This window comes from Schistocerca serialis, chromosome 4 (assembly GCF_023864345.2).
Source record: "Schistocerca serialis cubense isolate TAMUIC-IGC-003099 chromosome 4, iqSchSeri2.2, whole genome shotgun sequence".
Classification (NCBI taxonomy): domain Eukaryota; kingdom Metazoa; phylum Arthropoda; class Insecta; order Orthoptera; family Acrididae; genus Schistocerca; species Schistocerca serialis.
In genome coordinates this window covers 472,012,783-472,030,824 of record NC_064641.1, presented here as the reverse complement: position 1 = coordinate 472,030,824, position 18,042 = coordinate 472,012,783, and the positions used below count along the sequence as shown (strand labels likewise).

The 18,042-nt window shown below is 37.5% G+C and overlaps 3 protein-coding genes across 7 annotated transcripts in view; 1 reads left to right on the top strand and 2 right to left on the bottom strand.

Annotated features, from left to right (window-relative positions):
- Window positions 1-3,915, top strand: part of LOC126475141 (protein melted) — a 268,693-nt gene extending 264,778 nt beyond the window's left edge. For all 3 annotated transcript variants that reach the window (XM_050102749.1, XM_050102748.1, XM_050102750.1), the window contains one exon: window positions 1,235-3,915. In XM_050102749.1, coding sequence (XP_049958706.1) covers window positions 1,235-1,495 — 261 coding nt within the window. In that variant the 3' untranslated portion in view covers window positions 1,496-3,915. The remainder of the gene's footprint in view (window positions 1-1,234) is intronic.
- Window positions 3,223-4,876, bottom strand: LOC126475143 (dual specificity protein phosphatase 19). Its single transcript, XM_050102756.1, has one exon. The coding sequence runs from the start codon at window positions 4,874-4,876 to the stop codon at window positions 4,253-4,255; it is 624 nt and encodes a 207-aa protein (XP_049958713.1). The 3' UTR covers window positions 3,223-4,252.
- Window positions 4,877-4,887: 11 nt separating this feature from the next.
- LOC126475142 (tRNA pseudouridine synthase-like 1) overlaps window positions 4,888-18,042 on the bottom strand; it is an 87,988-nt gene continuing 74,833 nt past the window's right edge. For all 3 annotated transcript variants that reach the window (XM_050102754.1, XM_050102752.1, XM_050102755.1), the window contains one exon: window positions 4,888-5,109. In XM_050102754.1, the coding sequence (XP_049958711.1) occupies window positions 4,888-5,109 (222 nt within the window). The remainder of the gene's footprint in view (window positions 5,110-18,042) is intronic.

Below are 18,042 nucleotides of genomic sequence, written 5' to 3'. Positions count from 1 at the left end.
TTGCCCATTTCCCCAACGTAAATACCGTTAAGCAAGTGTGTGAAGCATTAGGGAGACATATTGCAGCACGTCCACGTACACGATCGATCATATAGCAGTTGTCAGCCACACTGGTAGAGGAATGGATGCCCTGCCACAAGCACTCATTACTACCCTTAGGCCAGCATGGGAACATGTTGCTATCGATGGTGATCACACATCCTATTAAGAACCTTGTTCCGTCTTTTGTAATGTCCATCATAAATCACAGTGACTACAGTGTAATTGTTCTTTTGAGTAAAAGTGTCACTTCTGCTCCTCTCACTGCTAATTTTTTCAGTTACCTTCTGTACTATACTGTAGCAGTTCTTTTTATGTATGCTCTAAGTTTCATCAAGCTGCGTTCATGGCAGCGACACATCATGCAGAAGTTTTTCACGCCCGTTTATTTGCAGTCATCAAAAAATTTGATCACTCCTTGTTGCTGTGATGTTATTACAACTATTTACATGTACTTTACAATATAATCTCTCAGTTTTTATATGTGTCACTTGTTGAGGATTGTAAGCCGAGTATATGAGAATTTTAAATAAAATTGTGATTGATGGCTGTTTCTACAACAACTTTGTTTAGTTTATGCCATAGTTGCAGCATTCAATCACATCCACAGTGAACAAGAGAAAGTCCAAAAACACACAGATCACGATTAGATCAGCAACAGCAATATAACACAATAGATTATATTATATGAGACAATAGATTATAAGTCAGTTTGAAAAATTAGAAGGTGCAGTTTTATTGATATTTGTCACCAACAAATGTTAGTTCCACCTTTAAAGATAAGTGATGATATAGCAACAAATATCTTATACAGGTTGGCACCAAGTGATTAGTTTTTTCAGTAATTTGTACTATCCAGCTAATAACTTTTGATCTCCGCTACCCTTTCTGCCTTGTATTTATAGTTTACAATATTATTTGTAAACATTATGTCTTACTAATTGCAACATATCATTAGTTAAGGAATACTGGGAATATTCAAACCATTTTATTCACAGTCATTGATCGGTTTTCTAAAAGTCCATGTAATCAATTTTGTTCAGTGCTAAACAAAATTAATAGTGTGGACAGTTAAGAAATTGTGATCAAAGATGTGAAGAAAATAATTTGATTAAGTTTTAGTCTGCAATAGAGTCTGATAAGTGTTCACATTATTATATGATTCATTATCTTCCATTCCATTGTTTTCTTCCAGAAAGATGACAAGGATGTTACCCCTATAGAAGTAAACCAAATAAGGAGTGTTAAAGTGAGCAGAGGTGCTCGCAATATCCCAAAAGCATTTGAGATATTTACTGGAGACCAGTCACTCATACTGAAACCAAAGGATGGTAAAAATGCAGAAGAATGGGTGCAGTGCCTTTCAATTGTTGTTGCTCATTCTCATTCTCGGGAGGTACCTGCTAAAAGTAATTCACTTCCTGCTAGGGGAGCCAGCTTGCGTACTGCTGTTTGAAGTTAGGTTGTTTCATTTGAAAATGTATATATGGCACCATCATACTAAACATATTTTTATAGTACTTAATAGAGAAGAACAGCCGTTAACACACACCAGGATTTGCTTAGAATGCTGATCTCCATGTGTCTCTGTCTGATGGCATCATTGTCAATAAGACATTAATAATATTAAGAAATAAATTTAAGAAATCTTTTAAATGAGCTCACAAGTGATACGTGGGCCATACTGAACATACATGATACCTTCTGTAATGTGTCTGTATCCTCTCTCTCTCTCTAACCCACAGAAAGATCTTTTTGTGCAAGTTGTAAAACTTGTCCCCAATGTAAATATGGTGATGTTTCATTGCTTGGTTGTTTCTAGTAACTTGTTTCAAGATTTTTCTATGGGAATCAATTTAAAGAGTATACTTTGACATCAAGAGATTTTCTGCACTTTCTGTCAGTCCTTAGTCATCACACCTTTATGGGAGGCGGAACACCGATTGTAAGGTTGCTGACAGATTGTGACATCAATTAAAAATACTTGTTAGTTGTCTACTTTGAGAAACCTGAGGAATTGTGTTTTCTCTCTCTCTCTCTCTCTCTCTCTCTCTCTCTCTCTCTCTCTCACACACACACACACACACACACACACACACACCACAAAAATCAGACCTTGTCTGGAGGCTTTCGTTGTTGCCAAATCCAAAATTCAGTAGAAGTTGCTGAGTTTATGCCAACCTGTCTTTGTATGCATATTGTGAAACTACTTTTTTTATATACATAAAATCAGTCATCTTACAAATAGAACACCATCCATTACATGCAACCAAACACACACTATTTACCCAGAATTTGTCTCAGTTAACCAGGGGAACATCGCCTTTCTCAGTATTACACATTTATTGATGAAAACATTACATTAAATTTTGTGATCTTGTCAACCTCCCTTCCTTTACAAGGACTACTACTCACTGCTGTCGTATTTTCATTGTGATTCCCCTGCTGCTCTTTGGCATATCATTCTCTTGCAGCAGCAGCAGCAGCAGCAGTAGTAGTAATTTGAAGGCATTTGCAACTGACCATATTAAATTTTGTAAAATTACGTGTGAATTTGAAAATTTTGAGCAGTTACTTCTGCTCACTACCTTGCATTTTTGTTTCACATTCTTATGAAAAGGAAAAGAACCTGAAGGTAGTCTGTCAAACCATCTTTTTAACACTTCTTACAGACTCATTTTTATCATAATATGTGGCAGGGATGGAAGGACAGCGAATTATATGTATATTTTTTAATGCATTTATTTTTCATGTAACATGTAATTTTTCTGTTTATAAATAAGACAAGTGCAGTTAACAATGTCTTCCTTCAAGAGCTCAGTAAATAAAATTTATATTTGCTGATATGAAAATTCCTCAGATAACTAATTCCATGCACAATGGCTTAATTTACAACACAATGTAATATGTTACTTGAACACACAAAGTTAAATATTATGATTTAATACAGAAAGAAAATAACATTCTTGTAAAGTGGATTGTATTATAAGATTCCTTACTTTACGTCTGTTCCATACCACCTGCACAGAAACATCACACACATTATGTTCAGACAAAATTTAAATTTCTTTATAATGTCATCTACCTGTAGCTGACTGGTGTGGGACAACACTACACATACTTGTTCATTGATTTTACTACCATTCAGTTATCAGTTATTTTTATTTTATTTTATGTATACACGTGTGTGTGTGTGTGTGTGTGTGTGTGTGTGTGTGTGTGTGTGTGTGTTCGTGGGGGCGGGGGGGACATGCCATACATCATTCAGCTACAGGCAAGCAGTACCTTTCCTCATTTTTGTTTGCTGTGATGTTCAGCATCTAATTTTGTTTTCTTAAGTTTATGTAAGGAATGAAAATTCCTTGTTGGTGTATGCTCAGTATTAATAGCATTTATTTTTAGGCATTTACATATGTTGGTAGAGTATTAGTAACATAAGACCTCTTGCTGAGTTGATGAAATAACCCTGCTTACTTAAAATATGTTGCTGTTATTCAAGTACAAGGATGCTCTGCTTTCGTCAAAACTAATCAGTCCAAATAAATTTATGCATCACAAGCAGCACCTTCATCACTGTAATATAATCTCAGTTGAATGTGACCTAAAGGAATTATTTGAATCACAACAGTTTTAACTTCTAAATGGACTTCCATCATGAAGTTGAGAGTAATTTTATCCAGCAGGCTTAGATCTTATAACACCCTGTACCATTAAGATATTGATGACTCAGGATATTGTAATCATAAAAGTCACAGTACTACAACATCACAGTGTCGATTTATGGCATTCATTGCCAATGAACAAAATGTGTTTATGAAGAATGTTTTTCCTAAAAAAAAAAAAAAAAAAAACACCCTTAAATGGAGAATGAACAAAGGTGCAGAAGTCATCGTGTACCATTCCACAGCTTAGTGGCTTAGCCAATGTAACAAGAATGTACAAACTATAATGGAAAATGTATATGAAATGTATATTTGTAAAAAATATTTAAACTTTTCAATTCTTTTTTAACAAGCTGTTTTAATTTGGAGACTCTGAAGGGGTTTTAATACTGTAAGAATTTGCTCATACTGAATTCACTGGGGACCTGATAATTTATACTGATGTACTTAATATATACATACATTATATAATTATTTATATTTTTGCACACATTCCAAATTTGTTTTTACACTGGAGATTATTATAATATAATATATCAATGTTGATACTATTAAATTGTGGTTTTTAATGAATTTTCGTACTGTTTAAGTTGTTTGATGAACCCATCATTTGGTCTAATTGCTTCCCTTCTCTCCTTCAAGTATGCAAATGCTTCTGTAAATGTCATACCACATTCTTTAATGAGGTAAGCTATTACAAGAGTAGCAGACCTAGATATACCAGCATTGCAGTGAATAAACACACATCCATTACTGTCTTTCACTTTTTTTAAAAACTCAAAGCTTGGCTCTAAAAATGATACAATGTCTGTGTCAGGTAGATCCAGAGCTTCAACAAATTTATACTCAAAACCATCAAACTGTTCAACTCTCACACCTAAACTTAATATGTGTGTTATTCCATAATTATGAAGAAGATTAACATCTTGTACAACATCCTGGGAGCCACAGCAAAGACCTGGTAATACAAGAGCAACCTGCAGATCAGGATTCGTATCAACAACATAGCCAGGTGCTAATGAATCTGTCTGTGGCAAGTGCACGCATTTACCATCTTTAATAATCTCTTTGTGAACTCTGCCATCTGGAGAAGTTACTGTGGTTTGACAAGGCCGAAGATGTTGCTTTTTTTGTATCAAACTACTCAAGAAGCTCATTGCAAGATTTATAAACATCTAACACATCTCTACAAATTGTTGTTCTCTGTCCACTGATTATCACAGTTTCTTTCATATAAAAGATCTTGTGGATCATATTCTACGTTAACAAGGAACAACCCATAGGGGGGCACTGTGACAGCCTTAGGATTCCAACTGTCTTTACTAGGTACATCTAACATGTACTGGACGTCTTCCAGAGTTAGTCTTCCTTGAGCCACTGCAATCAGAGCTGCTACAGTTCTTCGTACCTGTGTAAAAAGAGTGACTACATGACCTTTTTTTTTTTAAGTTAATGGCATTAAATCATGCAATGTAATACTTGCTGGCGGCATCTCGAAGCTACATACTCACTCACAGCACACACCATATTGCACATCTGTCAAATAAATTATCTGTGAACAACTTTACAGACTTCTCAGTCAATACAAGGATGCACCAACAACTGACTCCTAGTGAACACTGTAAGGGGACACATTTTGATGTACGTATTAAATAATGGTCTATAGAAAGCGAGATGATAATCAAGAAATTTTCAGTAACTCTCACGAAAATTAAGCACAAACTACAGTTGGAGATAGCTTATTTAAATGTTAATGTTGAATTTATTTGTTGTCTCTTTGCATTCTTTCATGTGAGTAGCCTCAAGAGCCAATATAAGTTAGAACATCACAGGCCAGAGAGGTTTGCAGCACTCTCTATGAGTGAACAAATAATAATCGTTTTTACACTGAACATCACTTTGAGGAGATGACAATGGTTTGCACACATCTGTATTGTTGCTCTTTAAAAGAGGCCAAAATTTTAGTCTCTTCAGTCTTTCCTTATAGTTCAAACATTACTTACTGTGTGTTGTAAGTAGTCCATTATTATAGTTGTATCTAACATGGTGGTTTATGGCATGATGCTTGTTAATAGTTTTGACTTGTCACACATCTGATAAATGATGCCATGTTATATACCTGAGGATGGTTTCTTTCTGATGAAAACTGGTTGTTTTCTAAAGTCACTAAACAGCTGTGTGCAAACCATGATTTTTCTAAAAATGTATTATGTCTATTGTGTGGAAAGTTGTTTGAATAAACTTGATGTTTTGAGTTCAGTAATGTTCAAGGCTAATATTGGTCTATATATGGAGGAGGTAAATACATTATTATAAAATTGTCTACATTATTTCTTTAAACAAACAAAATGTGACATTTTACTTACACCAAACTCCTCAAAGTCAAACGTGTTAACATGTTAACAAGCAAAGGGTTAATGGCAACTAGCCTCACATGAAACATTATTTAAACGGGAAGCCTCTCGTAATTAAAACAATCAAAGACATATTTTACCACAGTTATTGACATACCATAGTAACAAGGTCTTACTGTGAGGACTTTACATGGTTCAGTTGTCAACCGTTACAAAGGTATTACTCATTTTTATATTAAATAGGCAACACACAAATACTTAATAGCTGCGGGACTCACACTAGGGTATAAGCCCCTGTCACACAGCAGACTGAGGTTTTACTTACAAAAACATGCAACCAATTTTACGGTTACTACAACTTACAGGAAAAATTAAGATTGTGTTTGAGTGTGCTCAATACTGAGAAAAAGAAACAGTAACCTCTCCATAAAAGTAATCTTTGCAGAATAATAAAAGAGTCCAGAGTACTCCCCTTTTCTAGAGTCTACACTGACAGTATGTATAAGGAATTTTATATTCGGAACACCAATAGTTTGCTTTAACAATACAGTGTTTATTGACTATTAGTTGTGGTTGTAATAAAAGTAGACACCTTAATGTTGTATTCGGCCTCAAGTGTAGAGAAACAAGAACTCGGACCACAAGAGGGAAGAAGCAATGTGGGGAAACAAGTTCTATCCCCTTTTCCCAGGGCTGGCAGCCTACACCCACAATTTGTGCATCTGTGACAGCAGAACTGACACATGGCCATAGGGATGGCTGATTCCCTTCTGGTGCCACGGAAGTCTTACTCATACCCTGTTATGGGGCAGGATTAGTCTCTTCACGCTTTTCAAAATTAGAAAAGAAAATAATCAGCAATAAAGAACAAAAACTAAAGTGAATTTGGCAGTGTCATAAATGAGGTAGTTCAGGCACAACCTCGAAAAGGCGTGGAAAGCTTCAGAGTTTTAACATTATTTAAATATAACATTATTTCATTTTAACTTATGATCTGCCATTTATTTATATAATGGCACTTAGACAATGAAACTGCCCCTCCCCCACCCTAACTGTAAAATTTGTCATTTCTTGATGGTTCTCCTTTCACAAAGATCTCCGAGCCTTGATTCCATGTACCCATGGGTATAACTGAATTACATCTACTCCTGCAAAATACCCCTACTGTGCAAATCCCACTTCCCTCTCCCCAAAATTACTTCAATAACTGCAAGAGAAGTGCACACTTGTGTGTGTGTGTGTGTGTGTGTGTGTGTGTGTGAGAGAGAGAGAGAGAGAGAGAGAAAAAAAGAGAGAGAGAGAGACTAAGCAAAATCTAACATACTTTTAGACAGATGGTGTACATAAAATCTTTGAAATTCAAGTGTACGGAAGAGATAATGGATTCAGTTGTTCATCTGTGTATAAAATGATAGTACATTTACAGTATAATAGTATATTAACAAAATGGTTATGTTATTCTAGTATGTGTCACAGAATTCTGTTATGAAACAACTTTCTTACCCAAGAAATGTTACAAAATGCAACTAAACATAATATTAAAGTTATATATCAATGGACTTGAATAACTTGCATAGCAGGTAGGTATAACTTTGAAACTAAAACTTACTAATACATATGTCTCATCTCATTAAGTTATTCACATACAAGTATCTACATCTACAGCATTACTCTGCAATTCACACTTATGTGCCTGGCAGAGTTTCGTCAAATCACTTGCACATTATTTCTCTTCTGTTCCACTCAAACTGCACACAGGAAAAATAAACACTTATTTTATTACATTGATCATTTCTCCCGACATAGGTGGGCATCAAAAAAATATTTTCGCATTCGGGGAGTAGAAAGTTGAAGACTGCAATTTCTTGAAAAGATCTCGCCACAACAAAGGATGTGTTTGTTTTAATGTTTGCATGGAAACTCCTGTATCACATCCGTGACACCATCCCTCCTATTTTGCAATAACACAAAATGAGCTGCCATTCTTTGAATATTTTTGAACTCGTCGTACCTTTAAAGGTATGCAGTAGAAATCATTTTCCAATTGATTTTCATCTTCTGATTATTCTGCAAACAATCTAGGATGGCTGCTAAGATCGTCTTGTAAATCATTTACATTGAGTAGGAACAGCAGAGGGCCTATGCCTATAAAACTTCCTTGGGAAATGCCAGATATCACTTCTGGTTTTCTCCATTACTCTTCATCAGCTACTATGAACTGTGACCTTCCTGACAGGAAATTGTAAATCTAGTACACAATTTGATTAGAAGTTGCCTGTGAGGAATTGCGTCAATAGCCTTCTGGAAATCTAGAAATATGGAATCAATTTGAGATCCCCTGTCAATAACACTCATTACTTCATAAGAAAAAAATAACTAATTGTTTTCCACAAGAATGATATCTTCTGAATCCATGTGATTGTGTCAATCTTTTTCGGCAAGGTAATTCATAATGTTTAAACATAGTATGTGTTCCAAAAGCCTACAGCAAATTGATGTCAGTGGTATGGGTCTAATTCATTGGATTACTCCTATTTCCTTTCTTGACTATTGGTGTACCTTTCTTTTGTCGAGCACGCAGTTGTATATGATAGCTAAATATGAACCTATTATATCAACATATTTCAAACGGGACCTAACTGGCATGCATCCTCGACCAAAAGACTTGCCTTTATTAACTGATTGAAGTTCCTTCGCTGAATCCATGTGATTGTGTCAATTAATCTTTTTCTGCAAGGTAGTTCATAATGTTTAAACACAATATATGTTCCAAAAGCCTACTGCAAATCGATGTCAGTGGTATGGGTCTGTAATTCATTGGATTACTCCCATTTCCTTTCTTGAGTAGTGTATCTTTCTTTTGTCGAGCAAGCAGTTGTATATGATTTATAATTATGAACCTATCACATCAGCATACTTTGAACGGGACCTAATTGGCATGCATCCTCGACCAAGAGACTTGACTTTGTTAGCTGATTTAAGTTCCTTCACAACACTCAGGATATCTACTTTTAAGTTATTCATGTTTGCTGCACTTCTTGATTTGAATTCTGGAATATTTACTTCATTTTCTTTGGTGGAGGAAGTTCGGAAAATGGTTTTTAGTAACTCCGCTTTAATGGCACTGTCACTGGTAACATTACCATCGCTATCACACAGTGAAGGTATTGATTGTGTATTGCCACTGGTGTACTTTGCATATGACTAGAATTTTCTGGATTTTCTATCGGATTCCAAGAGAGAGTTTCTTTGTGAAAACTATTAAAAGCATCTCACATTGAAATCTCTGTAAAACTTTGCCACTCTTGCAGGTTTTGTGTTCTTTTAAATTTGCCATGCATTTTTTGTGACTTACGCAAAAGTATTCTGATATGTTCTGTGCACCATGGGGGATCATTTCTGTCTCGTATTAATTTATTTGGTATAAATCTCTCAATTGCTGACAATATTATTTCTCTGAATTTGAGCCACATCTGGTCTGCACTTGCATGGCTAGTTCAGAGGGAATGTAAACTGACTCTTAGGAAGTTGATGAGTAAATTTTTATCTGCTTTCCTTAAGTAGATATATTTTGTGCTTATATTTGGCAGGCTTGGATGTTACGGTATTCAATCTTGTTACAACGACCTTTTGGCCGCTAATCCTTGAATCCATCATGAAGCACCCTATTTTCTCAGGATTATTTTCTGCTAAGAGGTCAAGTACATTTTCATAACCATTTACACTTCAAGTGGGCCCCTGAACTAACTGCTACAAAATAATTTTTGGGGAAAGCACTTAGTACAATTTCTGATGATGTTTTATATACCACTGGCTTCGAACATATATTTTTGCCAATATATTGAGGGTAAATTGAAGTCACCACCAACTATAACCACATGAGTGGGGTACTGAAGTTTTCATTGAGCCTTTCAGTAATTGTATCATCTGAGTCATGGAGTCGGTAACAGGAACCAGTTATTAATTAATTCCAGTTGTCAATTGTAACCTCTATCCATACTAACACACAGGAATTACCTACTTCACAAGAATGATATCTTCTGAATCCATGCTGACTGTGTCAATTTATCTTTTTCTGCAAGATAATTCATAATGTTCTAACAAAGTATATGTTCCAAAAGCCTTCTGCAAAAACTATTTCTGACAGCAACAAACATACCAACACCAGCTGCGTTCTATATTTTCCACACACTGTTACGTCATTTGTAAAAATTTCACCTAAACTTATCTACAATTTTAGCTAGTTTTCAGTATCTATGATCTGAACTTCAGTGCTTTCTATCAGTGATTGGAGCTCTGGTTCTTTCCCAACACATATACAACAATTTACTACTATGATAACTATGACTACGTGTTTTACAAAGAATGTTCAGAAATGCAGGCAGCTATGTTTGCTATTATCTGAGTAGTCAGCATAAAATATTCAGAGATGATGATGAAGCTGTGGAGCAGAAATGGAAAAAATTAAAGAGCAGTGTTCAGTATACCTTAGACAAGTATGTTCCAAGCAAGATCTTAAGGGATGGGAAATACCCTCCGTGCTAGAAAAATGCTCCGTGAACAAAGACAGCTTCATCTCTTATTCAAGAAAAGTCAAAATCTAGCGGACAAACAAAAGCTGAACAAAGCGAAAATGAGCATAAGGAGAGGCATGAGAGAAGTGTTCAATGAAAAGTAAAATTTTGTCAACTGATCTGAGTAAAAACCCTATGAGGTTTTGGTCTTATGTAAAATCAGTAAGCAGTTCAAAATCTCTTCATTTGGTCAGCGACCATACTAGCACTGAAAGAGAAGGTAATGAGAGATGGCTAAAATACTCAATTCAGTCATTCGAAATTGTTTCACCACAAAGATTGTAACACAGTCCCTCCTTTAGCCATAGTACAAAGGTCGAAATGGCAGATATTGAGATAAGCGACCAAGGAACAGAAAAGAACTACAATTGCTTAGTAGGGGAGAGGCATTAGGACCAGATGAGATACCTAAAAGATTCTACAAAGATTACGTGAAAGAACTTGCTCCTCTTCTAGTAGCAGTTTATCATAGACTACTGGAGCAATGAAGTATTTAGTGACTGAAAAAAGCAGAGGTCGTTTCCATTTTCAAGAAGGGCCGTATGTCAGATGCAATTTTAGACCTACATTATTGATGTCAATCTGTTGTAGAATTGTGGAACATGTTTCATGCTCAAGAATTATGACATTATTGGAAAACATAAATCTTCTCTATAAAAATCAATATGGATTGCACAAACAGAGATCTTGTGAAACTCAGCCCGCTCTGTTCCTCCATGAGATTCATAGTGTTTTGGACACAGGGCTTTGATAGATGCCATGTTCCTTGACTTCAGGAAGACATTTGACACCTTCTCGTACTGCCGTTTAGTGAAAAAATATGAGCTTATCGAGTATCAGACCAGATTTGTGACTGGATTCAAGACTTCCTTGCTGACAGAACTCAAAAATTGCTCTTAATGGAACAAAATCAACAGGCGTGTAGGTAATTTCCAGATTACCCCAATGGAGTATGACAGGACAGTTATTGTTAAAAATGTATGTAAATGATCAAGTAGAAAGTGTCAGACACTTTTTAAGGCTGTTTGCAGATGATGCAGTTATTTATAACAAAACAGCGACATGAGAAGACAGTATCGATTTGCGCAGAATGACATGCAGAGGATTGATGAATGGTGCAGGTTCTAGCAGTTGACCATGAACATAAATAAATGTAACATATTATGCATACACAGGAAAAGAAAGCCACTATTGTACAGCTACACTATTTATTAGAAACTGCTGGAAAAGGTATCTGCCATAAAATATCTAGGAGTAACTATATATTGCAATCTTAAGTGGAATGACCACATAAAACAAATAGTGGGAAAAACAGATGCCAGACTTGATTCATAGGAAGAATTTTAGGGAACTGCAGCTCATCCCTGAAGGAAGTGGCTTGTAAGGTTCTTGCTCAACCAGTTCTTGAGTACTGTTCATCAATATGGGATCCTTACTAGGTAGGACTGATAGAAAAGAGAAAGAAAGAGAAGATTCAATGAAGAGTGGCACGTTTTGTCAAGGGATCATTTAGTCTGCACAAGAGAGTTACCAAGATGCTCAACAAACTCTATTGGCAGACGTTACAAGAGAGATGTTATGCATCACTTAGAGGTTTACTATTGAAATTTCAAGAGAGCACTTTTCCGGGAATGGTCGAATGGCATATTACTTCCTTACACATACATCTCGTGTACTGGCCATAATGGGGAGTTATAGCCAGTACAGAGGCTTACCAACAATCATTCTTCCCATGTACCATTCATGACGAACAGGGTACGGGGGATAAGTTAGTAATACAAAAGTACCCCTCCTCCACCACACATCATTAGGTGGCGTGCGAAGTATGAAGCAGATGTAGATGTAACTACGGTTCCTAGGTCACCCCTTGTCCTGTGTTTGACCGGCACACTTTGAAACTGAAGTCCTTTTTGTTGTTTCCTGATACCCTCTAACCTAAAAAGCCACCCGGTCCACTCCACACAGCCCTTTATATCCATGTAGGTTGTCTCCCATGTGTAATAGACCACTGACCTATAAAGTAGAACTCAGTACCCCATTACCCAATGGTACAATTCATGGAATCTGCAGCCAACAGGGCCATGTAACCCTCTCAGCCTGTGATTCAGACACTCCATTTAACTCTGTACCAAAGGTCTGCAATCGGTCCTGTCGACAACGCTATATATGGCAAGCTTTGCCTTCATATTGCAAGCAAGACTGGCTATCTTTACTACTTCAGATAGCCATATTGAGAAATTTTAGTATTTATAACAAGCTTTGCCCAGAAGGAAGTACTACTGCTAATTTTCTTTATACCTGCATATTCATACTGAAGCTCAAAACATCGAGAATTTTTTACGAATCTATTTTAAACCTTCAACTGCTTTCGATGAGTTAACTCATCGGGCTCCTTCATTCCCCTGTGTGCTGTTGATAAGCTTAGTGTGGCCACAGGGTTTTACTTCAGCAGCTAACAAGTTAACTCAATCCTCGTTGCCGTTCCCTGAGCACTAATGACAAGTACAGCCATGTCAGCATTGTGGTTCATGCATGTTGTTGATGAGTGTAAGTGTACACTGGCTCTTCCACCCAATATGTCAGTAGCTTTTTCACATTCATGGTTATTCTACTGAGGAAAAGATCACAGAGATACAAAGAGCAATGGTGAGTATGAATAATTCAATGCCAACAAAAGTGGTGATTCCTCCACAGATTCTGAAAGTTACAGTCTTAGCCTATCTTTGTCAGTAAATGCAACACTAAATTTTAATATTTCAACAAGAGATGTGATTGATAGTTCATACAAATCTGACAATGACAGTGAAATGCTTACTAAGATAGCACGGCTTAGTGACAAAACTGATTCAGAAGAAAATTATTTTAGTTTATTTGATGATTCCCCTTCAGGACACAAATGTCAACAAGGGAATGATCCAAGCATTCTGTCATTTTCTTCATATATTTTTTGAAAAAATGTATTGTGCTGAAAAATACACAGGCTGTAGGTTTGAAGTACTGAGATACCTACTTTGTTTGTGGAGTACAAAAAAGTAAAAATGCAGTATATATTGCATCAGACAAAGGGAAGTAATAAACGATAACTTATTTAATATACTGAACTACTCATATGTAAATAAAAAAAATTCAATTACCTTGATTTTCACTACCTGGAAGATTTTACTGCACAATTACATACACACTATATACAGTATATTTTCATATATATACATACACAGTATATTTTCACATATTTCTAGTATACTGTCCAGGCCTATTCTAGCCCTTTGTGGCTGTCTATGCATGAACTGTTGTGCCAGAAACAGACAGAGAAGGATGAACATTTTGGATTACATAAGATTGACTTTGGGGGCCATGAAATATTACTAACTGCACAAAAGAGCCCTATATTGCCCATTTCCAATGGACAAGAATTTAACAGAAATTTAACAAATGTACTGTCAAATTTCTAACAGGACGAGGGCTATTATGTAGATTTGCCATTTCCAAACTGTACTTATTAAAAATGGACAATCTGTCCTCCTCCAGCGATTAAGCACTCAGTTAGTGTAGCCAAAAATCGTTCATGAAGCTCAAATATGTCTACTATATTCCTTATCCCTACATATACAAAACAGGATGTACATATGTATAGGTGTATCTCCCCCTACACCACTGGATCAATTTCAACTAAATCTGGTACGCATACTGCTTGCTATATTGGAATGAGCACTGTGTGGATTAGAACCTCCTAGCTCTCATAGGAGGATAGATACAGGCAAAAAAAGTGTATTCAACTCTTGACAAGTATGCTGCCCAGCCAGACAGGAGTGTTGTCCAGTTAGTATTGGCATCTTGCAGGGGCCGCATGTGTGAATGGGCACTGCAGAGCAGAGTGAGATGGACAGTGAAAAAGGGGGGAGGAAGAGAGAGACAGACAGAGAGGGGGGAGGAGGTGACAGACAGAAAGGAGGAGAAGCTGATGGACAGCTAGAAGGGATAGTATGAGATGGATATAGCAGGGAGAAGAAGAGGGACAGGGAGGACAGAGCTGGAGGTGGACAAATAAAGAGAGGGAAGGAGGAGATGGATGGACAGATAGGGGACAGATGGGCAGTAAGAGAGGGAATGAGGAAATGAATGGACACATGATACACATATTAGGTGGACAAAAGATACATACATTTTAGTGACAATACAGTCGACACAGCATATGTGAACTTCTCACGTTTGGGAACACTTTAGACAGTTTTCAACTAAAAAGCCCTGTTGACTAAAAGTCCAAACAACGTCCATCGGAATAGCAGCAGCTACAGTGAGATGTTTCCATATAAATGAATACACAGCACGACTAATGTTGAGAAGATTCCATAGAGACATTCGCAGCTTTGCCTCAACTGATATCGCAAGCCAGGAGCGTGGCACAGCAGCATTCTGCAGATTGCATGAGTCCCTACTAATCTCATGCTGCCGCAATATTACATGTATGGTAATAACAAATTATTAACTTTTGTTTATATGTTCCAAAACACCATTCCGAAAGGAATACAAATGTTGTGCACTGCTCATTATGTACATCACTATACCGCCATGCACAAATGACAACATACACAAAGCACACACGCAGATGTGCACACCTTCACATCATGTAACTGGAGGAGCCATGTGTGAGTCCAAGCGAAGCCACACCAACTTTACCACTCACACATTACATCACGACTGCAGGAGTACATACAAGGTAACGAAATACGGCTGCCTTCCACTTAGTTTTGCAACTAACTGTTTCTTGCATCTTTACAGACACTGCTTATACCAAAAGGCCTCGAAGGAAACATACAGCAATTGGCCAGGTGTGTCCATGGTCCAAGAAACGTAAATAATATTACAGACAAGAGAGCATCAATGAAATGAACACACGTCTACCAATGCTGCATGCCACAGCTTCCACATTTAGAGCCTCAGAGAGGGACCAACACCACGTCACTCACTACAATATAAGGGGCAGCACACTACTGCATCCAGAGCCTCACAAATAGCAGAACAGCAACTGGCAAGATTACAAGACATGAGACAGAGATTTCAATCTCTAGAGACTCGGAGACATTACAATGGCGTGATGCTTGATTACAAGCAGTGAGACAGCAAGCATCCACATGTAGAGACAAAGGGACATTACAACAGTCTAAAGTTCAGTTACAAGTTATGGGACAGATAGACAGACAATCATGAAACTCACAATTGTTATATGTATGTAGTTTTATTCTTAGCCTTTTCCACACAGTTTTCTTGTAATGTGTTTGAACCTGGAATTTGTTGGCTGTTGTACTTCATCTAATATTTGTAAACTTTGGAGCTACCCAGAAGTTTCTCCATTTCAGCAATAAGGGTTTAATAAATTTTAGTTAATATTCCCTCCTCTCCGCCCTTTTGTAACAGTATGACTTTTTTAAATGGCACCCTGTATTTTTTATTCGGTAATTCATTTCCTCTCCTAAAGACCTATTCAAAAATGTATCACCGTGTACCACTCACCGAAACACAACATTATTAATTACATAACACAACATTGACTTTGAGCCCAGGATCACAAACTCATCCACTTGTTGGAGTTGTCAGAAAACAAATGAAAACCAAGTACAAACATAACACAAAATTGACTTTGACTCTCCTGTACCACTGCCCAGGAGTAGAACATTCAAAGATGCTCAAAGTGGTGACCCTGGACACCGATACACTGGTGCACTCGTTGAATGAAAGAATTATTTACTGCCTCCAGTGTTGCCTGTTGAAGATAATTACAAGCAAGCATGATACAACCCTGCATGTCCTCTGGAGTTGTTGGAATATTGCGATCGACAACATTTTTAATGCATCACCACAGAAAAAAGTCCAGATGATTTCAATCAGGAGACCTAGCAGGCCAAGTAACTGTTCCTGCTCGATCAATCCATCTGGCACGGTACTTTCAGTTCAGAACACGACGTGCACACAAGGCATTATGTGCTGGACATCCATCGTGTTGATACCACATAAGCAGTCTGGTTCAGAGACACTTCACCCAGAAGAGGAGGAAGAATTCGTCTGAGGAAGTTGGCATACGCTGTGCTGTTAAGACTATCATTGATGAAATAAGGGCCAATAATTGTAGTACCAAGCATCCCACACCAGACGTTAACTCTCTATCGACACTGATGTTCCACCTGTCTAAGCAATCGTGGGTTGTCACTGGGCCAATAATGCGTGTTCCTTGTATTCAACTGTCCTTTGTTTGAGAAGCAACTTTCATCAGTAAATAGAACATTGGAGAAGTTTGGGTTAGCGAGGATTTGCTACTGTGCGCACTGACAGAACTGTACACGATTGGCCGGCTGGGGTGGCCGTGCGGTTCTAGGCGCTACAGTCTGGAACCGCGCGACCGCTACAGTCGCAGGTTCGAATCCTGCCTCAAGCATGGATGTGTGTGCTAGGCGCTACAGTCTGGAACCGCGCGACCACTACAGTCGCAGGTTCGAATCCTGCCTCAAGCATGGATGTGTGTGCTGTCCTTAGGTTAGTTAGGTTTAAGTAGTTCTAAGTTCTAGGGGACTGATAACCACTGAAGCTAAGTCCCATAGTGCTCAGGGCCATTTGTACACGATTCTGGAAATCATTCCCATGCAATTCTTGATGTAGGTGTACATAGTAAGGATGAAACTGGTGATGTGTAAGAATACGATGTACACTGGCTTTAGGAATGCCAATCTCATGTTCAAGCTGTCATGTGCTCACATTTGGATTCACAGCAACAAAAGCGAGGACAGTAACTTCGGCAGCTTTGTCTCTGCAACTGCTATGATGATTGAGTTGTCGTGGGTTGAAACCTCCCGTTTCCTGAAGCGCTGCAGCAAGACAAGAAAACATCAGTCGGGAAGGTGGGTTCTTGTCAGGATATCGCTCTCTGTACAGTTCCACTGCCTGTGTAGCATTTCACACAGCCTTTACTGTATGCCTGCTCTACACAACAGTATTTAAAAGGACTAAACTACTGTACTAAATGTACCAGGACATAAGAAAACAGTATTGCAATTACTGTTCTGCTAACTTACTTTCCCCATAGATGAGTAGCATTTCTACCTTCTCTTCGTTTGTGTACATTCTACTTATACAACTCTTCAAAAGACAGTGGTTGACGGGTGTGCATTCTACTTATGTTTACAGTTGTCGTCTGTCAACGTGAGCCTGTGGATGTGTCCCATTACCCCAAGTACCTGCACTAAGTGCTGGGAGTGTCAATGTCAGTGTTTTGTTATGTAATTAATAATGTTGTGTTTCAGTGAATGGTACACTGTGATATATTTTTGAATAGGTCTTTAGGAGAGGAAATGAATTACTGAATAAGAAATACAGGATGCCATTTAAGAAAGTCATACCACTCTTCATATGTTTGTAAAAAAC

Bases quoted from the DNA above. Each gene is read 5' to 3' on its own strand.
- LOC126475143 (XM_050102756.1), bottom strand. From the start codon at position 4,876: ATGTTTATAAATCTTGCAATGAGCTTCTTGAGTAGTTTGATACAAAAA.